Raw genomic sequence first — 24,078 nt, forward strand, 5'->3', positions numbered from 1 at the left:
AGGGGGTTCTGATGTGAATGCGCTAATCCTTATCTTCCAGGAGAGGGAACACGAAGCTAATGGCTCGAAGGGAGGCCCAGTGAGCCTTGACAGCACCAGGTTCAGATCCCAAAGCAGGATAGGGTCACAAACCCGAGGATAAAGTCGCTCCAGACCTTTCAGAAATCTGACCATGAAAGGCTCAGATAGCCACCAAGTGGACCCTGATTGCTGAAAGAGTCAGACCTTTGTGATTTAGATGCAACAAATAGTCTAGGATGGATTGTAGGGAGGTCTGGTCAGCAGGCAGGTTTTGGCCTGTGGCCCAACATGAAAAATGTTTCCATTTGGCCAGATAGCCTGCACCAGGGCTACCTTTCTGCTGCTCATCAAGATCTGTTGGACTTGAGCCGAGCACGTCTGTTCCTCCACATTCAGCCACGCAGCAAGCATGCCATCAGGTGGAGGGATGCTAGAGTCAGGCGTTGGAAATGATTGTGACGGGAGCTCTAATGGAGCTGCTATTGAGAGCTCTAACAGCATGCCGAACCAGTGTTGGGGCAGCCATGCTGGAGCTATCAGGATGACTTTTGCCCTGTCCCGCTTGATTTTCAGGAAGTTTTTGTGCACCAGTGGTATTGGAGGGAAGACATCAGGGACCCTGATCACGGGACAGGAAGGCATCTGACAGGGAGCCTCTCTCGAGTCAGAGACATTTTCTGTTCTGTCTGGACAGGTCCACCTGGGGAGTCCCCACCTTTAGAAGATGTGGTTGGCCACCTCTGGGTGGAGAGACCACTCGTGGTGAGATGAGAAAGCCCCGCTGAGGAGACATGCCAATGCATTCTTGATGCCTGGCCGGTGCAAGGCCATGAGATGAATGGTGTGCTGGACGCAGAAGTCCCACAGTCGGAGAGCCTCTTGGCACATGCCTGACAAGCAGGCTCTGCCTTGCCTGTTGATGTAGAACATTGCCATGGTATTGTCCATTAGGATCCGGACCACCTTGCCCTCCAGAAAGGGGAGGAAAGCTTGGCAGGCCAGCTGAATCGCCTTGAGCTCTGTGATATTTATATGCAGGGAACGATCTTCCTGTGACCTGAAACCTTACGTGCTGATGTTGCCAAGGTGGGCTCCACATCCCAGGCCCAACGCATCACAGACCAAGGGTGCTGTGGTACACGGGTCCACAAAGGGGAACCCTCCAACACCGATTGGGGTTCCGTCCACCACCTCAGTGATGCCAGGATATGTGATGGGACTGCGACCACCCGGTCCAAATCGTGTCTGTCTGGCATGTAGGCTGAAACCAGCCACGCCTGCAGGGGTCTAAGACACATGCTGGACCACGTAAGTAAATGCTGCCATGTGGCCCAGCAGCTTGAAGCATACCCAGGCGGTTGCGAGTGGGTGGGCTCTCACATGGGAGATGAGGTCTGACGTGACTCAGAACCTGGACTCTGGCAGGAGGGCCCTGGCTTGGGCAGAATCAAGCACTGCTCCTATAAACTCTATCTGCTGAACTGGGGACAGCATTGATTTCTGTTAATTTATAAGCAGACCCAGATCCTGACAGGTTGACCTCACCAAGTTGAGGCTACCTTGCACTTAAGCTCATAACCTGCCTCTGACTAGCCAGACATCGAGGTAAGGGTAGCTCTGCACCCCTCGATGTCTCAGGTAAGCAGCCGAAAGGCAGAGCCACGAACTGATAGTGGCGTTGACCCACTACAAATCGGAGAAACTTTCTGTGTCCATGGAAAATGGAGGTACGGAAACAAGCGTCCTTCAAACTGAGGGCAGCAAACCAGTCTCCTAGATCCAGAGAGGGAATGATGGAGATCAGGGATACCATGCAGAACTTCAACTTCTTGAGATATTTATTGAGGTGACACAGGTCTAGGATGGGTCTGAGGTCCCTTTTGGCCTTTGGGATTAGGAAATACAGAGAACAAAACCCCTTTCCCCTCATGTTTAGAGGGACTTCAACACCTTTAAGAGGGTTTCCACCTCCTGGACAAGGCCTTTCTTGTGAGAAGAGTCTCTCAAGAGAGACGGGGAGGGGGTGGTAGTCAGGGATGGAGGAAAACTGAAGGGTGTACCCAGAATTTATGGTGTTGAGCATCCAGCCGACCGAAGTAATTTGGGTCCATGCACTACAAAAGGGGAACAAACGATTGAAAAATAAATGGGGGGGACTGGATCCAATAAATTTGGTGCATTGTCCTCAGGCGCACCCCCAAAATACTTATCTTGCATAGGTGCCAACTCCGTGGGTGCTCCAGGGGGAGCCAACTCCCTCCTTCCCCCCAGTGTCTCCCGTCTGCTGGTGGCCCCGCTGATCAACTCTCCCTCCCTCGCAGTGCCTCCTGCCAGCCACAATTCTGTGGCGTAAAGGAGGTGCTGGGGGAGGAGCAGGGATGGGGCATGCTCAGGGGAGGGGCAGAACTGGGTGGGAAGAGGTGTAGTGGGGGTGAAGCAGGGGCAGGAAGGCGGGGTGGGGGCGGATGGGGGTGGGTGACGGCGAGACCTGGGGCAGAGTGGGAGGTAGAGCACCCCAGGAGCCCAGAGGAAGTCAGTGCCTGTGCTGTTTCGGGCCCTCTGATTGGCGCACAGAGCCCGATTGGGTGGCTGAGGATGACCGAGTGGGATGACAGCTTTGGAAACCCTTCTCTCTGGCCCTTCTCCTATAGGAGCCTTGCCTTGAGGGGCCAGAGAATCTTGACAGTGGTGGAAGAGGCAGAAATGACTTCCTGGAGGCATGTGGTGTGTAAAGCCCCAGGAAATGGAGCATGGCATGGGAGTCTTTCAGGCAGTGCAGCTGCCATCCGTTTGCTCTGAAAATAGAGCATTGCTCTCAAATGGGAGAACCTGGATGGACTATTGGACCTCCAGAGAGAGGCCGGAGAACTGCAGCCATGAACTCCGCCTCATCGAGACAGCCATAGCCATGGCTCTGGCTGCCAAGTCTGCTGCAAACAATGCCATCTGGAGAGAAGCCCTGGCTACAGACCTGCCTTCCTCCAGAACAAACCTGAACTCCTGGCCCAGGTCTTGCAGCAGGGAATCTTTATACTTCCTAGAGATCTAACCATCAGAGGAATGAAGTTCTGGAACAGCCTTCCAAAGGGAGCAGTGGGGGCAAACGACATATCTGGCTTCAAGACTAAGCTTGATAAGTTTATGGAGGGGATGGTATGATGGGATAGCCTAATTTTGGCAATTAATTGATCTTTGACTATTAGCGGTAAATATGCCCAATGGCCTGTGATGGGATGTTAGTTGGGGTGGGATCTAAGTTACTACAGAGAATTCTTTCGTGAGTGTCTAACTGGTGAGTCTTGCCCACATCCTCAGGGTTTAGCTGATCACCATATTTGGGGTCGAGAAGGAATTTTCCTCCAGGGCAGATTGGCAGAGGCCCCGGGGGTTTTTCACCTTCCTCCGAAGCATGGGGCACGGGTCACTTGCTGGAGAATTCTCTGCACCTTGAAGTCTTTAAACCATGGATTTGAGGACTTGAATAGCTCAGACATAGGTTAGGAGTTTATTACAGGAGTGGGTGGGTGAGATTCTGTGGCCTGTGTTGTGCAGGAGGTCTGACTAGACGATCATAATAGTCCCTTCTGACCTTAAAGTCTATGAATCTTCATGGAGGATTCCTGGGCCATCCCCATGCACATAAAGTCTTTTTTGGAAAGCACGCTGCATAGCTAGAGTGGCCACCGATACTCACTACACCTACTTTTTTGTTCAGATTAAACATAAAATATAATAGCACGTAACCTAAAGTTTGATTAGAAACGTGTACTCACCAGAGGTGCCTTCCCCAGCATCACGCTCTACCGCCAACTGGTCCTGTGAAGGGATGGGCTCCTGGGTTAAAAACAGTTCTTGGCTGTCGGGGAGAATGGATCCGCTACTTGCCTGCCTCACATTCTCATCAATCATCATCATCAAGGTCCTCCTCGTTGCTGCTTGAGGTCGCCCAGGGCTCCTGGCAGGTATCCATGGAGTGTTTTGGGGTAGTGGTGGGGTTGCCACCGAGAATTGCATGCAGCTCCTCATAAAAGCAGTATGTCTCTGGGGCAGAACCAGAACAACTGTTCACCTCCCTTGTCTTCTGGTATGCTTGCCAAAGCTCCTTCATTTTCACATGGCACTGCTGCGTGTCCCTGGTGTGGCCCTTTCCTCCCCATGCCCTCACAAACTTGGCATAGAGTCAGCGTTTCTTCTGCTAGATCAGAGCTCGGCCTGCACAGACTCTTCTTCCCACACAGCACTAAGATCCACCATCTCCAGTGTACTCCACGCTGGAGTGCCTTTGCGGCCTTGAGTCTCTCTGATCAGCTGTGCTGGCGAGCTCTGCACGCTGATCAAACAGGAAATGAAAATTCAAAAGTTCCCGTGGCTTTAACAGGGGAGCAGCTCTTTCCTGTGTACCTGGCTAACGTGCAGTGGAGTTGAAAGTGCTCTCCAGAGCAGTCACATGGAGCACTGTGGGACACCTCCCGGAGGCCAATTCATTCGAATTACACAACACAGTGTCTACCCTATGTCCATGTCAACCCGTAGATGTCGAATCAAGTGCTACTCCTCTCGTGGAGGTGAAGTATAGAAGTCGACTTTACAGACCACTTAGGTCAGCGGAAGGGACTCTATAGTGTAGACACATTATCAGATTGACTTAACGCAGTTTATGTTGACCTAAATTTGTAGTGTAGATCAGGCCTCGGATACAGAAGCAGTTTGAAGAGACCACTATCACACTTGCTGAGCAAGAGCGAGAGAGGCATTCCAGTGACCATCATGGGTGATCAGAAGGAACTGAGAGGGCACAGAGCCAGCGCTGCTTCATATACTGGTGCATGAGTGCGGCACTCCAGAGCCAGCCCTACGGATACCACTAAGGCAAAAAGTCTTTGGCAACAGTGCACATGGGCACTCACACACCTAGCATGGAATGGACATGAGCAAGCACTCAAAGAACCACCACTATCACTTGTGGGTGAATACTTTTCACAAAGCCATCATTGTATCTGACCTCTCAATCCTCATCCTCAAAGGAAACCTACATAAAACACTTTCAAAAGATGACACTGGGAGCTTAAACTGAAAACTTTGCTAGACATAGAATCATAGGAGATTAGATTAAAGATTAGACCTCAGGAGGTCATCTAGTCCAACCCCCTGCTCAAAGCAGAACCAACCACAACTAAATCATTCCAGCCAGGGCTTTGTCAAGCTGGGCCTTAAAAACCTCTAAAGATAGAGATTTCATCACCTCCCTAGATAACCCATTCCAGTGCTCCACCACCCTCCTAGTGAAATAGTTTTTCCTAATATCCATCCTAGACGTCCCTGCCTGTAGTGCCTTTGGGCTGGTACAGCTACGCCCCGTTCCTTACTCCATGCACATCATGATATCACAAGGGAGCCTCAGGACAAATGCTTCCTCTCACCTGCTCATAGGTTTGGAACAGTCAATTTTTACCGGTAGATGTCGGTAAGTGTCTATACACCCAAAAACCCACTAAAAAAATATTTCCATTGATAACAACAGAAATTCACAGCTAGGCAAAGTAAAAAAAAAAGTGCAGCTGGAAACTTTGTAGAGTGTGATTGAAGGATATTTACTTGGTATGTTTTGACGTGATGTTGACAATTTGTTTTTTTGAACAGTTACAAAGATTTAATGTTTTGAATTTCAATGTCTACTATCCCTAAATACTTATTGTTGAACCCGTCCCATAATTTCATGCAACTGTGAAAATTTCAATCAATAAAAATTAGGGCTGTCAAGCGATTAAAAAAATTAATCGTGATTGATTGTGCTGTTAAATAATAGAATACCATTTATTTGAATATTTTTGGATGTTTTCTACATTTTCAAATATATTGATTTCAATTATAAGACAGAATACAAAGTATACAGTGCTCACTTTATTACAAACATTTACACTGTAAGAAAACAATAGTATTTTTCAATTCACTTAAGATACGTATTGCAATGCAATCTCTTTATCATGAAAGTTGAACTTACAAATGTAGAATTATGTAAAAAAAAAAAACCTGCATTCAAAAACAACAAGTCCACTTAGTCCTACTAGACAAATTAGAGGATTGGGCCAAAAGAAATCTGATGAGGTTCAGCAAGGACAAGTGCAGAGTCCTGCACTTAGGATGGAAGAATCCCATGCACTGCTACAGACTAGGGACCGAATGGCTAGGCAGCAGTTCTGCAGAGGAGGACCTAGGGGTTACAGTGGATGAGAAGCTGGATATGAGTCAACTGTGTGCCCTTGTTTGCCAAGAAGGCTAATGGCATTTTGAGCTGTATAAGAAGGGGCATTGCCAGCAGATTGAGAGATGTGATCATTCCCCTCTATTCAACATTGGTGAGGCCTCATCTGGAGTAGTGTGTCCAGTTTTGGGCCCCACACTACAAGAAGGATGTGGAAAAATTGGAAAGAGTCCAGCGGAGGGCAACAAAAATGATTAGGGGTCTGGAGCACATGACTTATGAGGAGAGGCTGAGGGAACTGGGATTGTTTAGTCTGCAGAAGAGAAGAATGGGGAAGGGGAGGATTTTATAGCTGCTTTCTACTACCTGAAAGGGGATTCCAAAGAGGATGGATCTAGACTGTTCTCAGTGGTAGCAGATGACAGAACAAGGAGTAAGGGTTTCACGTTGCAATGGGGGAGATTTAGGTTGGATATTAGGAAAAACTTTTTCTCTAGGAGGGTGGTGAAGCACTGGAATGGGTTACCTAGGGAGGTGGTGAAATCTCCTTCCTTAGAGGTTTTTAAGGTCAGGCTTGACCCTGGCTGGGATGATTTAGTTGGGTATTGGTCCTGCTTTGAGCAGGGGGTTGGACTAGATGACCTCTTGAGGTCTCTTCCAACCCTGATATTCTATGATTCTATGATTTGATACTTCTTATTCAGCCTATCGCCCACTTCTTGTTTACAATGTCACCTGAAAGTGAAAACAGGTGTTTGCATGGCACTGTTGTAGCCGGCATCGCAAGATATTTATGTGCCAGATGTGCTAAAGATTCATATGTCCCTTCATGCTTCAACCACCATTCCAGAGAACATGTATCCATGCTGATGATGAGTTCTGCTCGATAATGATCCAAAGCAGTGGGGACCGACGCATGTTCATTTTCGTCGTCTGAGTCAAATGCCACCAGTAAAAGGTTGATTTTCTTTTTTGGTGGTTCGGGTTCTGTAGCTTCCGCATTGGAGCGTTGCTCTTTTAAGCATCTCCACACCCCGTCCCTCTCAGATTTTGGAAGGCACTTCATTCTTAAACCTTGGGATAAGTACTGTAGCTATCTTTAGAAATCTCACATTGGTACCTTCTTTGCGTTTTGTCAAATCTGCAGTGAAAGTATTCTTAAGATTAGTGACATGTGCTGGGTCATTATCTGAGACTGCTATAACATGAAACATTACAGAATGCAGGTAAAATAGAGAAGACGACATACAATTCTCCCCCAAGGAGTTCAGTCAGAAATTATTTAACACACTATTTTTTTTTTAAACGAGTATCATCAGCATGGAAGCATTTCTTCTGGAATGGTAGCCAAAGCATGAAGGGGCATACGGATGTTTAGCATATCTGGTACATAAATATCTTGCAATGCTGGCTACAAAAGTGCCATTCAAATGCCTGTTCTCACTTTCAGGTGACATTGTAAATAAGAAGCGGGCAGATTATCTCCCGTAAATGTAAACAAACTTGTTTTTTGTAGCGATTGGCTGAACAAGAAGTAGGACTGAGTGGACTTGTCAGCTCTAAAGTTTTACATTGTTTTGTTTTTGAGTGCAGTTATGTAACAACAACAAAAATCTACATTTGTACGTTGCACTTTCATGATAAAGAGATTGTACTACAGTACTTGTCTGAGGTGAAATGAAAAATACTATTTCTTTTGTTTATCATTTTTACAGTGCATATATTTGTAATAAAAATAATGCTATAAAGTGAGCACTGTACACTTTGTATTCTGTGTAGTAATTGAAATCAATATAGTTGAAAATGTAGAAAATATCCAAAATTATTTAATAAATGTCAATTGGTATTTTATTGTTTAACAGTGAGATTAAAACTGCGATCACGATTAATTTTTTTTTAGTTAATTGCGTGAGTTAACTGCGATTGACAGCCCTTAATAAAAATGTAAAAAAATTCTTAACAATAAACATCTAAATTACCAAAAGATACAAATCGAATTCTGCCAACCCTGTTCAGAATGCGAAGTGTTTTTTGGTGGTGGTGGTGGTGGTGGGGGGCTGAAGGAGGCCAACATACACCGAACTGGAAGAAATGCAGACAACGGTTTGCCTTGTAGATTCATTACGTTTATTGAACATGAGCAGAAGGAAAAACAACTGAGACACACAGCTTCTGTGCTTCGGCTTCTGATTTTCATCTGCAATCGACAGTGAAGGGAAAAAGATTGGACAGTACAAAAAAGAGATCCAAACTGGTTTGTCAGAGCAGATTTTTAAAAATGCAAGTGTTGAACAATTAGTGGCACCTAAGGCTAACAGATGGAGGGTTACTGTGGCAGCAAAAAAAAAGCCATGCTGAGCATTGCTTATTGCAAGGCGGGTTCAAGCGGGGGGAGGGGGGGCTGCTTTTTGGAAAACAGTAGTGTAGGAAAAATAATACAGAGCTGATGATGTCATTCACTTTGGAAAGACGGTGACCACCTCATAGCCTTCGGGTGGGGTCACTCGCTCCCGGGCATGTGTCTCGCAATAGATGCAATCTTCCACAAAGAAGTGTCCTTTCTGCTTGAGGTTTGTCCCGCAGTCGCTGCACACATAGCATTCTGGATGGCGCTGCTTGTCACGCAGTTTCACGAACGCCCCCCTGTGGGAAACAACATAATGGCTCAGCTCTGGGGCTCCTGAAATCACCCAAGGACTCCCTGGCTGAAATTCCCCATGCTTGCCCACCACTGGGACTGCTCCAGACAGCACAGCCATCCCCTCGAGTGGGAAGGAGGCAGCTGTTCTGCAGCAGCAATGTGCCAGTGAGAATATCTATGGGGAGCATGGCTCTAGGGAGGCAGAATGTGGATATCCTCGCTGGACACAGACTGATGCCCAAGAAAGATTAAAAACTCTCTCCCCCTCACACACAGTGCAGGCCAGGGCCATGCAGGGTTAGAGAGACTATGGGCAAGATCTTCAGTTGGTGTAACCCCACTGCTCCACGTGGTGCTACATCAATTTACACCTGATGAGGATCTGGCCCTGTGACTGGTTAGCGCGATGCACAAGCAAGAACCCTTTTCCCAGAAAGCATTTTTAGAACTGGCCTTCCCACTTTTCCAAGCACAAGCACAAGGAAGTTCCAAGGAAAGTCCCTGGTCACATTCTCTGGTGATATCCCTGGCGAAGTTCCTTTGCTTTCACTCGGCATTGTAACGGATCCCTGTCAGACCCCTTTGCCTGCATCTCCCGGGCAATCTGTCCAGAGACATCCATGTTTCTATGGCTACACTGTAACTGTGCTTGCACAGTCTCTTCTCCCCACAGGCCCAGGAGATCCAATACCTCCCGTCTACTCCAGACAGGAGCATGCCCAGTGAGTGGAGCTGGCATGGTTGGCTGTGCTTCTGGGTGTGCTGGGCAATCAGGAAAAGGCATTTAAAAAAAAATGTGGGGTGGGGGTTAAAGTGGGGAGCAGCTTCTGGTCTCTATGACCCTGGGACAGTGGAGTTTACAATTGTGAACAGAGCAGTCATGGTAACAGGGAATGGGGCATTGTGGGACAGCTGCTGGAAGACTGTTAGGGTTGACACAAGTCACACTTGCACTGCATCGACCTCAATTGGTTGACTATGGCTCAAGGCCGTTCAAGGCGGTGGCTTTACTGCATTGGCATAACAGGGCGCTTATGTCAGCCAGAGACAAATTTGAGTGTAGTCACATACAGAAATAGGTTGGCGCAAGGTGACTTACATCAACCTAACTTTGTAGTGTAGACAGGCCTTAGTCTTAGAGAGGAGCTGGTAAACAGGTATGTGCAACACTGAGGGTGTACCATGAACAGTGGGTTCGAATGGCTCAAAACCAAGTAAAATTAGCCAAAATATAACTCCAGCACAACCAGTTTGGGCAAAGGGCTGCAGAACCAAAGGGCAGCCCTCTGACTTGCAACTTAAACAGATGTTTGTGGGAGAGGCAAAAGGTGCCTGGACCCTGGCTGAATTTTCCGATGCAGCAAATAGTCACTAACTCCTACGCTGTAGTTAGGTTGTCTAACTGTTCCATTGTATGTGGGCCTGCCCCCTCAGAGAAACACAATGCAAATGCTATTTGCAACTAGCCAAACCAAAATAAGGAAACTACACAGCAGCTTGTTAGCTACCTGAGGCAGCTCCCAAACAATTCCCTAGGAGTATAATTTTGCTCTAGCAGCACTCTCTTGAATTCATTAGTTACACTGTTTATAGTACAGAGCTTTCCAGACCTACCCAATTGTTAGAGTAACTGCAGGGTTTCATATTTTAATGCTGATTCCTATTTTACATGACACATATCCCTGGTAAAAGAACTCATTGATGTTCTAGTGTTGGTCAGCGTTCAGGCTATGCCAGGCTTGTGTGATTCTGGCACGGAGGATGTATGCAGGAGAATGGGAAAGTCTAATGGAGGCTTTGTATATATGGTCTGCAGAGGGAAGGTTTTAAACGAAATCTTCCAATCTGAGATCTATTTAAAGATTCCGCTTGAACTCCCAGGCTTAGAAAGGCAGAATTCTGCAGAGACAGCAGTTATAAAGAAACCAATGCTAAAAGATAAAAGGAGGACAGAAGATCTCATAGTTAGGCCATGTCTACACTTACAAGCTTACAGCGGCACAGCTGTATCGATACAGCTGTAAGATCGCTTGGGTAGCTGCGCTATGCCGATGGGAGAGGGCTCTCCCGTCGACATAACAAAACCAGCTCAATGAGCAGCACTATGTTGGAGTGAGGTGCTGTGCACTCAAGCACTTATGCCAGCAAAATTTATGTCGCTCAGGGTGTTTTTTTATACACCCCTGAGCGACAAAAGTTTTGCTGACATAAGTGCTAGTGTAGACATGGCCTTAAGGTACTGGACTGGCGAGTCAAGAAATCTGGCTCCCATTCCTGGCTCTGCCACACCCTCTGTGTTATGTATTATTTGCATTGCAGTAGCTCCTAGAGGCCCCGGCTGAGATCATGGCCCCATTGTGCTAGGTGCTGTACATACCCATAATGACAGTCTCTGCCTCACAGAGCTTATGATTTAAATAAACAAGACTGACAATGTTTGGGGGGGGAAACAGAGGCACAAGAAGTGATGTGACACTTGTCCAAGGTCACACAGCAGAGCTGGGAAGAGAGTCCAGATCTCCAAACTCCCACCCCCACCTGCCTAAGGCTCTGGGAGGGAGTTTGGATGAGGTCTGGGGTGCAGGCCCTGGGCTGGGGCAGGGGATTGGGGTGTAGTTAACCTTGCTCCTTTTTTTTTTTTTTTTTTTTTTTTTTTTTAAGTTAATAGTTAAGAACATTTTTTTAAAAAGACACTGTAGAATTCATATCCAAAATTTTCTTTTAAATTTTATAAATCAGTAAAAAACATGTTTGGGTATGGACAAATTTCTGAAAATTCTCAGAAGTTTTTTAAAAATTGAGTACAACTGAGAAATGGATCTAGAATATATTCAACTTATTTTCTTTTTAAAAACAGATATTTACTAAGAACCACTTCCACATTCATTTTTCTTCAGGAGAACTTTCATCTCTGAATTAACCTTGGTGATATAATAGCTACTCCTGATAGGTTGGGCTCTGGGAGGGAGTTTGGGTGGGGGAGGGGATGTGTGGGAAGGGTGTGCAGGATCTGGGAGTTTGGGGATGGGAGGGGGTGCAGGCTCTGGGAGGGGGTGCAGCACTTTCCTGGGGCTCCTAGGCAGGGCGGGCCGGGGGGGCCTCCATGTGCTGCTACCCCCAGGGACTGCCACCGCAGCTTCCTATTGGCTGCAGGGGCACTTGGGACAGGACACAGACCCACCCCACCCAGGGGCTGCAGGGAGGGGCCAGCAGCCACGTGAAGCAAGCAGGCAGGAAGCCACTCAGCTCCGCTGCTGGTGGTGAGTGGGGGCCCCGGACTGTTTTAAATGTGGGGGCGCCTGGGGGCAGAAGGTGGGTCAGAGGCAGAGACCAGTGCTGGAGCCGGGCCCGTGGTGCCTGGGCACTAAGAATATTCCTGGTACCCACGGGCCCATAGAACTCGCCACCCATGACAGGGAGTCACCGTGTCTGTGTGTGTCTTAGTGACTTGATTTGTTCTCTGTCAGTCTGAAATAAACCCACCACCTACACTGAGAAATACAGGCCTGGATCTGTGTGTCCAGAAAAACGTAGCCCCTGCCTCAGGAGTAGGGTTGCCAACTTCGTAATATTTAAAAAACAGACACTCCAGCAGGAGTGCTGGAACCTCCTCCACCCTGCCTCTTCCCCGAGGCCCAGCTGGCGGCCCCAGCTGAGATGGAGCTGGCACAGATGATGACCTGGTGCCTCCCCCCCCCCCCCACAATAACTGGACTTTGGGTGTCTGGTCAGTAGATCTGACTGGACACTGTCAGGTCCCCTTTTCGACTGGACTTTCCAGTTGAAAACTGGACACCTGGCCACCCTAGCAGACCTTTGCAGGGTTCACTGGCAGCATTTGTGAAACCTTCTGAAGGTACAAGCACCACGGGCCAATTTCCAGGGGAGCCAAGTGCCCGTAGCTCTCACAGAACAGGAGTCCTAGACAGCAGGCCGTATACACACAATAGAGTATGGCAAGTTCCACTCTATGGGCACATCTACACTGCATGTTTCTTTTGGCAGCGTGTAGCGTATATACCAGCACAGCCCCCTAACATGGGTATAAACCACAGTGTAGCTGGTGAGGCATGGTTCAGGCAAGTAAAGACGCACCTAAAGGGAGTGGCTATATATGCGAGTACATCCCCTGCATGGCTCTATTCCCCCAAACTATGCTTCCCTATCTATGCTGCTATTTTAGCTATGGCCTCCCCACTGCTAGAGCCCTTCCCTGCCACTGGGAAGACTGTAGGGAGACAGTGGGGAAAGACTCTGCCAATTCTCTTCTGCTGGAGCCTTCTCCTGCCGCAGGGAAAGACTAGCCCTGCCAGAGCCTTTCCTTGCCACAGTGAAAGGCTCCGTTAGTAGGGAATGCTGAAGCTTTTGACTACTCTCCCCCCACCAGAGCCTTTCACTGCCACTTGTAGCACATACCACAGCACAGATGCAGCAGAATTTTCACTGCAGCTTGTAGTAGATACACATACCCTACACGCTGCTACCAGCGGTGTGTAGGGTAGACATAGCCTATAAGCAATTGGGATGGGTCAATACTTACACAATGCCAGATCCACACTTATCGCAAATGGGCAGCTTCTGGGCATTTCCAATCGATGAGGCAACTTTTGTCATTGGTGGTTTCACACTTCTAAATCCAGAAGGTTTATTGGGATCCCCTGGGGATAGGAACAGAGCACTTCGGATTATGGGTTGCACAAACAAAGAGGAATCTTTAAATCCAGACTGGATGCTTTGCTAGAGATGGTCTAGTTCAATACAGCTGTTGGACTTGAAGCAGGAATTAAGCCAGGGAACTCCTAGGGCCTGTGTTATTCCAATATTACTAGCCTTACAGTAAAGAAAGTGGATTATGAAAGAACTTTTAAAATAATGTGGCAGTTAAGAAGGGCTGCAGATCCTCTCAGTTTACAGACAGTGGTACATACATTATAGATCAGGATAGGACAGAGGGACTTTATTCCATCTCAGGCAGGCCGGGACAGGGCGTGGGGGCAAAACCCTTGGGTCTCTCAAGAGTATGTGACTCAAACCCAAGAGTGAGCTGCTTCCAGTGTTTGCCAAAGAAAGGGGATAAAACCCCATAGAAGCAGCCACAATGGCCGGCAATATAATAAACACAAGTTGCTGCAGCCCAGGCAACATGGCACTGATGAAAGAACAAAGGAGAAAGCTTGCGCTATGATTACGGCCCTACCAAATTCATGGTCCATTTTGGTCAATTTCACGGTCATAGGATTTTTTAAAATTATAAATTTCATGATTTCAGCTATTTAAATTTGAAATTTCACAGTGTTGTAATTATAGGTGGTCCTGACCCCAAAAAAGGAGTTGTGGGGGGGTCGCAAGGTTATTGTAGGTGAGGAGTTGCAGTACTGCTACCCTTACTTCTGTGCTGCTGCTGATGGCGGTGCTGCCTTCAGAGCTGGGCAGCTGGAGAGCGGCGATTGATGGCCAGGAGCCCAGCTGTGAAGGCAGAGCCACAGCCAGCAGCAGTGCAGAAGTAAGAGTGGCATGGTATGGTATTGCTACCCTTACTTCTGCACTGCTGATGGTGGGGCGCTGGCTTCAGAGCTGGGTGCCCAGCCAGGAGCCGTTGCTCTCCTGTTACCTCACTCTAAAGGCAGCACAGAAGTAAGTGTGGCAATACCGTGACCCCCTTAAAATAACCTTGTGACTCCCCCTGCAACTCCCTTTTGGGCAGGACCCCCAGTTTGAGAAACTCTGGTCTCCTCTGTGAAATCTGTATGGTATAGGGCAGGGGTAGGCAACCTATGGCACGCATGCCAAATGCGGCACACGAGCTGATTTTCAGTGGCACTCACACTGCCCGGGTCCTGGCCACCAGTCCAGGGGGCTCTGCATTTTAATTTAATTTTAAATGAAGCTTCTTAAACCTTTGAAAAACCTTGTTTACTTTACATACAACAATAGTTTAGCTATATATTTTAGACTTATAGAAAGAGACCTTCTAAAAATGTTAAAATGTATTACTGGCATGTGAATCCTTAAATTAGAGTGACTAAATGAAGACTTGGCATGTCACTTCTGAAAGGTTACCAACCCCTGGTATAGGGTAAAAGCATACACAAGACCAGATTTCACGGTCTGTGACGCGTTTTTCATGGCCATGAATTTGGAGGGCCATAGCTATGATGCAGCTGCCAGCTACAGCTCCTATTATCACAGCAGAGTACAGAGAAAGGCTAGAGCACGGCCAGCCACACGCTCTGCAGATGCTGTTGCACCATTTGCCTATTGGGCCAATGGCTCAACATGTCAAAGCTGGCTCTCAGCTAGCCTGCTAAGACATCCCTGCCTACATCAAGGACATCTGTGCCGTTGTACCTACATCACTGGTACCCAGGGGTGACCCCTGTGGTTGACCACTATACCAAGGCAAAGCAGGGTTTGCACTAGTGAAGGCTAAACCGCAGAGGTGCAAGTCCCACTTGGCTCCAGTCCAACTCGTCTATGTTTGTGTTTTGCCCACCATAGGTGTATTGATGTAGTTACGCATCTGCAAAGCTCCTTAATCCTGAGTCGCCTTTGAATGGACCAGGAAGGATCCAGCACCACTTCAGAGTCACTGCCGCCCATGATGATGTCCCTCAGTGACATGTGTAACTACTGTTGCTCCATCCAGACAATCCAATATGATGGACTGTGCAGGGAAGAGGCACAGCAGCTTGCTCATGGTAGCCAACTCTAAAACATCTTTTTAGTTATTTAAAAAAACCCTTCCTACCTTATTTTACATGAAATGTGACACACCCCCCCCCCCCAAGAGTTCTAAGGCTGAAAAGCGATTTGAGGCTCACCCCAGAGGGACTGTTATTTCATTGGTTGTTATTCTGAATTTCAAGATAAATAAAGACCAAAAGACACAGACCCAGATCCTCAGCTGGTGTAAAGCAGTCAGATGACTGAAGACAGCGGTGTCTCTGCTGACTTCCACCAGCTGGAGATCTGGCTCAGAGTCTTTGAGCATTTGCTGCCTGCGCCTGTTTATCACTGTAAACTTTAGCAGCATCACCAAGCATCTGGACTGGAATGCCAGAGCCTTTCTGAGCTGTTTTGAAGGGGAAGCAAGTTAAGCAACAAACATTCTTTCAGGGATGCATAACTTTACAGGTCCTGCTCAGTATCAAGAATCAGCAGCTCAAAATGAAACCAAGCAACAGCCCATTTTGGCTCTTTATCAGGCAGGCACATTTCAGTGCTAGAGGTTTCCAGCAATGCTGCAAATCCTTGCAAAGTAGAAGAAGAGGTTTCAGAGTAGCAGCCGTGTTAGTCTGTTGCCTCTTATTTTCTTCAGTGCTATTGAGAACAGGGTCGACTTTCTCAGTGATTGACAAATGAAATGAGAGTTTCTCACATATGTGCAGAACTCCCATCAGTAGTTGTAAGTTACAAACATGCAACATAAACAGGGACACTTAAAAATATATGATTTTATCTTGGATTAAACTAAAAGAATTTTAAGAATCTAATTTTCTTCTCACTTTAAGGCCATTTGTTTGCTCTTTGCAAATCACTCAGCTTAGACAATGAAATTTGACAGATCTGTTTCACTTCCAGACTCATACCAGACCACCATGTTATTACAGATGGACTTGAACATACACCTCCCCAGTGCTGTGAACTCAGCCAAAGAAAGGCTTTTAATTGGCCATTCATCAAACACATCTCTTTCCCTATCTAGACCTGTTTGTTAAAGAAAGGAGTTAAAAACAAACAAACTTAAGATCTGGGGTTCAACTAAGTACAACACAGATCCCTTTGACAAGAAGATTGTAGTTGTGCATTGCAAAGTCCAGATGTTGACACAATGGTGCCAAAAAAGAGTGGCACCTTCAGCTACTCGTCCTTACCAGATCCAGTAACTTCCTGGATTTCAACTGCAGCTGATTTTTCCCCTTTCCTTGTTGAGAGGATGGAAACTGCTAGCTTTAGAGCTCACACCCTCACACACATTGTCCCATACAATCTTGAATCTAAAAATTCTTTACCCAGTGAAAAGTGAAGCCTGATATTTAGAAAATTTGGGGGAGTTTTTAAAAACTTTTGTTAAAGGATTCCTTTTTGATGTTTTAGGGTTTGTTTTTAAAATGCTCATGCCGTAAGAGTTCAAACTCATGGGTACATATGGATAACAACTGTATGGAAAGAGTATCCCTGCACATGGAAGTTAATGGAAAAGTGTCTGTCTGTAGGTTTCTGTGGAAATCATCTACAAAGACCACTTTGAACAATCAGTAGGTGGGGGAAGAGGGTTTGCTTTTAAACCAAATGTAGACTATAGATCAGATCATAGCGAAGGGAATCTGCCAGTCACATGGAGAACATAGTAACTGCTTACCTTCAGATTCTAAAATTTCTTGTAGCACCAGGAATGAAGCAGATTGCCTGGGTGGTTCCTTTGGGTCTTCAGTCTCCTGGAGCATCTTGTAAACCTCAGACTCCTTGTCTATGACAAGGTTATTGGAGGGCTGGTTATGTTGCTCCAAACTGGGAAGAATATTAAAAAAAATGCTTGATAAATGACCTATAATTAAAACAATCCACTGCCACAATCTGTAAATACTATAATCTAAGAACAAACACCCCCATATGCAAACATATAGCATACAACAATGGTGATAGAGGCTATGTTTGCACAAGTAAAGTGCAATCCTAGTGAGATGAACACCATGGCTTCCCAGTGGAAAACACTATTTTTAGAGGATTTCCACTGTTTCACTCTCTCTCTCTCACCCACACTTCTCAAGTATACTTTGCAATTCAATGTAAGAAATTTAAAAAGGGGCTTTCCAGGAATAACAGTTCTGCTGAAATTTAAAAAGGCCCATTGTGCCAAAAAGAATGAATTGTGCTGCTCTTGGAGCAGGCCCAGCTCCTGTTGTTTAAGAAGGGCGATCTGGCTTGGTTCTTAGCACAACTAGAGCTGGAGACAGAGAGTGTTTAGTGCAGGCAATAGGGAGCAAGTGGGGCTTAGTAATGAAAGCTGAGTTTCAACTTCAACTGCAGAGTGGGGACTCACTGCTTATTCCTGCTCTGGGAATATGGGGGGGACCAATGCTACAATTCAGCAAAACACTTAAAAATGTGCTTAACTTGAATAGGGGAATTTGTATTCCATTCCTAATATTACTTACACATATCAATATTGATTAGCTTCTATTAATAATTCTATAATTAAAAAATCCTTTGCATTATAGAGAGACCTGGTCCTGCAGACCTTACGCCTAAGAGTGACAGCTGCAGTTTCAAGCTCAAAGTGCTTTTTAAAAAATGGTTATCAATATTTCCATTTTACAGATAGGGTAACTGAGGCACAGAGCACTTCAGCAATTTGCCTAAGCTCACAGAGCAGGTCAGTGGCAGAGTCAGGAATACTGTTCCACCTCCTGCCCCCAAACTGCTGCTTTAAGGGCTGGATCTCCATTGTCTACCTAGACATTTTTTTTGCCTTTTGTGGTGAGAGTGATTAGCAATCTCAGTTTAATGGTTTTGGTTTTGAAGTGTAAATGTAGCACCTCAGAATATAAGCCATCTCTCTGTGGATACATTTGTGCTAGTTAAAGCATCCTAAACAAATGCAGCTGGAAACATTACCCAAACTGGATTAGGGGCAAATGTCTTCTTTAAAAAAATGGGACACTGAAGAATGAGTGTCGTCTGCCTACAAGGTTAAATAATATACAGTGAGACACAAGTGGTTTGCTAGGTTCAGCCTATAAGAACACCACTGTCGCATATAGTAAGTGCAGGCACTTGTAAACAAGCATCCTGAAATTGAGATGAATTTGTAGAGAGAAATCTTTTTGATGATGAAGCAACTGCATATTTTCCATGCCAATTTGTAATCAAGTCATCTAGGGGTTAGCCTGCACAATAAACACTCCAACTGCCAGAGGTAAATGGATGGCAAATGTTATAATGCACTTTTTCATGAAATAATCTCAAAAAATGTTCCCATCTATGGTAAAATATTCTGGAGTGAAAGCAGTGTATTCTTTCAAGCAATATACACATACATTCAAGCGTCTAGAATATGAATCTCAATGACCTGAAACTCTTAGCAGAAACAGGATCAAGTCCCGATGTCTTTTACATAGGAAATTCCCTGGATTATCCTAAATTAATCCATGCCCCCCATTACATTCTTATACCCTGGTGTTCTCCCGTCACCTTTTCTACTCTCAAAATAATGGGCTGACACCCACTGTTAGTCTTTCAATCACAATACTAAGGATATTTAATCCATGTACATTGAAAAGAAAATGCTAAAAATTGTCTTATGGAGCATTATAAACAGACACACAACATTTCAAACAAACAAGTATTGTGACAATGTGCATAATGTACATGTCAGATCTTCCACCTTTTTAGCACTTAGTGATCCATTTTTTAGAAAATGAGACTATGAAGACAGACCAAAAAAAAAATAAAAATCTTTCATGAAATTGTGCAATCGCTCATATCTTGAGGAAGGCGCACATACTAATGTTATTAATACAAAGTGATAGAACTGGCTTAAAAGTAAGAGTCTGTGGGGACAGATTTGGCAGAAGACAACTCTGACATCCTTCAGTGGAGTTAATCATTCCAAAAGGAGAGCAGAGGAACCTTGCTAATTCATAGTAGTGACCAGGAGACCCACTGTTGAATTACTGAGTTTTGCAAATTAGCAAGAAACCAACGCCACAGTAATAAAACCCACAAAGAGACAGCCTCACTTAGTGTATTTTGGCAAGTGTAATTTCGCTTTTATTTTACTGTAGTACATTTTGTAAAGGTAACGAAGGTCTTCGAGATTGGGCGGTAGGGAATTCTAATGCCACAGGAACTGAACTTTTGCATAGAATATGGTGGAGACCCACTTGGGTTCTTTTGTCAGCATTATCAGGGTCTGGATTAGCAAGGAGAAGTAGTGATGTTTACTGTTCCTGAGGTCAAGCATATCAATTACAAGTTGTAACACTGAAATGCTTTGCTCCTTGTAGGTCACTAACTGCACTGCATTGTTATAAAGTGGTGGCTATCTGGGATTTCGTGGCTGTTATATTGCAAAACTTGGCCGCATGGATCTCTGCAGTGACTGTTGGGTGAAAACTCGGATCCTCCTGCTCCAAAAGCATATGGTCCTTAACACTAGATCTAAAAGGACTGTTAGCAGTATATGAAACAAAGCTCTGCAGTTCTAATTTTGTCCAGCAAAGGAGAGTGGGACTCATACACAGTAGCCAGTTCATAGCACTGTAAGACGAAAGAGACACAAACTAACTAATAATCTAAGAATGTAGCGCTGCAGCTGATTTCCTGTGAAAGGAATTGGCCTCTTAGCTGTTCTGCAAGATGCTTCAAGTGGTTTAAGCTTTGCTTTTCTCTGCCCACTTTGATTTTAATGTCATCATCTGAAAACCAATTGTGCTGAATGTTGTTTGAAGTGTGCTGAATGTTGACAACTGTGATTTCATATAACTCAATACAGATCCTGACCTGCTGTGCTAGTTAGCATCAGGGAATCACAGCGCTAAACTGCCTACCATCAATACAGGCTAATACAATGAAGAAATATTTATATTGCTTTCTGTAGCTCTCAAAGCACTTTATAAAGGAGGTAAGCATCATTACCCTTACAGATGGAGAAACTGAGGCACAGGGCAGTGAAGTGACTTACTGAAAGTCACCCAGCAATCCAATGGCACAGTTGGGAATAGAACCCAGGTCTCTTGAATGCCAGTCCAATGCTCTACTAGGTCACCCTGCCTCCAAAATTGGACTAACTCAGGCTACATAGCCTGATCCTTCAGTACACACATACACCCACCAGTGATATGTGAAATGAAAGCTCACAGGACACTTACCAGCTGGACAGATGGCAGTGCCTTCCAGTCACTACCGAATTAGGAATTCGGGAATGAAATGTTACCAGTCTGGTGCTTTAAATAGCAACCCCACTCACCCTTCCACTGAACAAGTCAAGTCAGTACAAGACCATTTTTCAAGTAATCAAATCTTGTAAGTTTTACGTGTGTGTGTGTGTGTGTGTGTGTGTGTGTGTGTGTAAGTAAAAAAAGCAGCAGAGGAGAGTGGCAGATTGATTTGGTACATTTCGGTGCTTTGCATTGTGCACAGCAAAGAAATGCAATGCAGAGAAAGCGTCTGTGATGAGAACATCATGCACTACGTTTTCATTCAGAAAGGTGACACATAAAACCTTGGATTCTTGGTGACAGGTTGACACTGTGAGCAATGGACAAATAACAAGTCACTTGTGGAGATGAAGCCGTGGATGCACATGTGCGCCGAGTAAGCCACGCATGCAGCAGGCAAGGTTACCTGGGAAAAGCAGGGCTAACGGAAGAGATCTGCCCTTGTAAAGTATCCAGGATGTTTCTCTGGGAATAGAGCTGCAAGGGGGAATTAAATTGCACGTGCGCCACTTTGAGTCCCGGCACCTCCACTTCCACAGGGCTGTTGGGGCAGATCTGAGCGGCTTGCTTTAGCTGTTCGGGCCCCACTCTCACTTGGCTTGGGATGGAGGAGGTGCTGTGCCTCCTTTGCAATGGAGGCAAGGAGGTGTGCGGCTGGAGAGGATTATAGACCGTTGCAAAAGGTGCCTGGAACCCAGGAGGCGATAAACGGCTAGAGGCAGGAAAGGGTTACAAGGGAGGTTGTTTTTTTTTTTTTTTAAGGGTTGCAGAGTTGAGAGGAAAACACAGAGGGGGGAAGGAAGGAAGGAAGAAGTTAATGGAGGACTAAACCAAATTCCCAAGCAATTCTGAAATGAGTACTTCAAATCAGGCATTCCTTTCGCTAGAAGGATCCACCATACAAAGATGAGCTCTATGGTAAAGCTTCTGGCTAATGCTGATGTGCTGACTGAGCACAAAGGAGTCTACACTGCAGTCAGGAGATGTGACTGAGCGCACGGAGGCATGCCTGAGCTAGTTTTAATCTAGTTAGATCAGGTATGCCTACATGAACTGCAGTCCCACCTCCAGACTGCAATGCAGACCACCCAAAGGATACAGTGTAACAGGAGGAACTAGATGCTAAGTCCCTCCCCTCACCCACTCCCTGTCACCATAAGGCAATTCTTTTGTAAAGATCTGAAAACCAAGTATAGTGGTTGCAGTTTCTCTGGCCAGACTCTGCATCACTTACACCAGTGTAAATCTAGAGGAAATGCACTGGGCTGGACAATTTCAATTACGTTCCTCTGGAATAACACTGGCAAACGGATCTGGTCTCTTGAGTTCAGAGAAAGATGCTCTGGATGGGGGCTGGGGACTGTGCATTATAGATCACGTGATGTTAGATGAACATGGTGCCAGCCCCACTTTGAATTCTGAACCATTGAAAAACAAGCCACAGAGCATCAGTCACTATTGTCTGGGGTTTGGACAGGCGTAGGCCCCATTAAAGCAGCCTTGCAGTAGCTGTTAATTCAGTTCTAAAAGGACACCTGTTTGGTAAACAAAATCCTGCTAGGCTTTAGCAGCTATTTACAATCTCTGCCCACCCACTGCCACCTGCCCTCTTTCCAGGGAGGGAGGGGGGAGTGACAGCCCTATGGGGCTCACTGACACCAGCCTTCTTTCAGGGGAAAGAAAAGGCAAAAATAACCCTGAGGGGCAGGGAAGCCAAAACGTTGACGGCATTGTCCTGACCTTATCAGGGTGGCTACAAGCTAGCATAAGCACATATGGAGCCATGTTTTCAGACTAGTATTAAAAGGTCTCGATTTCTGCAGGCACAAACAACTGTGACCACAATTGAAGTTCCTAGACCTCCCCCTTTTGACTGCACCTGCAAGTCAGGGATTTAGAGGACTAGCACCTAAAGCACAGGCATAAAACGGCACCTTTGAAAGCAGAGGCCAGTATCTTCAGATTGTGATGGCATCTGTTCTGTGTTTGTGCAGCACCTAGCACCACGACGTCCTGGTCCATGACTAGTGGTTCTAAGCACTAGGGTAATACAAACAACACCGAAGTGCTCTGACTTCTTGTTATTATCATTATCTCCATTTTACAGATGTGGAAACTGGGATGTCGGGAGGCTAAGTGAGCGACTTGCTCAAGGTCAGAGAGGAAGCCAGTATCAGAGCCAAGTACAGAGTCCAACAGGTTCCTGGCTCCCAGACCTGTGCTCACATCAGCGGACATACTCGGGTTTGTTTCTAGCACTTCAGCCTAGAAGCAGGCTAGTTTTTTTGGTGAAGTGAGAGTTACTTGGCAAGGGTCAGATGCAAACACAAACCCACCCCCATGGCTGTTCTGCTTGGATTACTGTTGAGGTAGAGTATGTTTTCAGACTTGCAATCTCAACCATGTAACAGGTTGAGCAGAAGAGAAACAATTGCCCAGAGCTCTTTGCAATTCTTTAAAATCCAAAGAAAAGGGCAGTTTAATAAAAACTCCAAGCCTGGACATTGTCCCTGTAACATTTCAAAGCTCTCTTTGAAAAGGGGAACAGGAGTACTTGTGGCACCTTAGAGACTAACAAATTTATTAGAGCATAAGCTTTCGTGGACTACTGCCCACTTCTTCGGATGCATATAGAATGGAACATATAATGAGGAGATATATATACACACATACAGAGAGCATAAACAGGTGGGAGTTGTCTTACTAACTCTGAGAGGCCAATTAATTAAGAGAAAAAAAACAAACTTTTGAAGTGATAATCAAGCTAGCCGAGTACAGACAGTGTGATAAGAAGTGTGAGAGTACTTACAAGGGGAGATAGTCAACGTTTGTAATGGCTCAGCCATTCCCAGTCCTTATTCAAACCGGAGTTGATTGTGTCTAGTTTGCATATCAATTCTAGCTCTGCAGTCTCTCTTTGGAGTCTGTTTTTGAAGTTTTTCTGTTGTAATATAGCCACCCGCAGGTCTGTCACTGAATGACCAGACAGGTTAAAGTGTTCTCCCACTGGTTTTTGAGTATTTTGATTCCTGATGTCAGATTTGTGTCCATTAATTCTTTTGCGTAGAGACTGTCCGGTTTGGCCAATGTACATGGCAGAGGGGCATTGCTGGCACATGATGGCATAGATCACATTGGTAGATGTGCAGGTGAACGAGCCCCTGATGGTATGGCTGATGTGATTAGGTCCTATGATGATGTCACTTGAATAGATATGTGGACAGAGTTGGCATCGGGGTTTGTTACAAGGATAGGTTCCTGGGTTAGTGGTT

General features: G+C 45.8%; 1 protein-coding gene across 3 annotated transcripts in view; it reads right to left on the bottom strand.

Annotated features, from left to right (window-relative positions):
* Positions 1-8,327: 8,327 nt before the first annotated feature.
* PDLIM1 (PDZ and LIM domain 1) overlaps positions 8,328-24,078 on the bottom strand; it is a 90,801-nt gene continuing 75,050 nt past the window's right edge. For 2 of the 3 annotated variants that reach the window (XM_054034782.1, XM_054034783.1), the window contains exons 5-8: positions 21,213-21,518; positions 17,227-17,375; positions 13,405-13,522; positions 8,328-8,866 (exon numbers count right to left, since the gene is read on the bottom strand). In XM_054034782.1, the coding sequence (XP_053890757.1) occupies positions 8,680-8,866; positions 13,405-13,522; positions 17,227-17,375; positions 21,213-21,518 (760 nt within the window). In that variant the 3' untranslated portion in view covers positions 8,328-8,679. The remainder of the gene's footprint in view (positions 8,867-13,404; positions 13,523-17,226; positions 17,376-21,212; positions 21,519-24,078) is intronic. The other variant, XM_054034784.1, reaches the window with a different exon arrangement.

The sequence above is a fragment of the Malaclemys terrapin genome, chromosome 7 (assembly GCF_027887155.1).
Source record: "Malaclemys terrapin pileata isolate rMalTer1 chromosome 7, rMalTer1.hap1, whole genome shotgun sequence".
Classification (NCBI taxonomy): domain Eukaryota; kingdom Metazoa; phylum Chordata; order Testudines; family Emydidae; genus Malaclemys; species Malaclemys terrapin.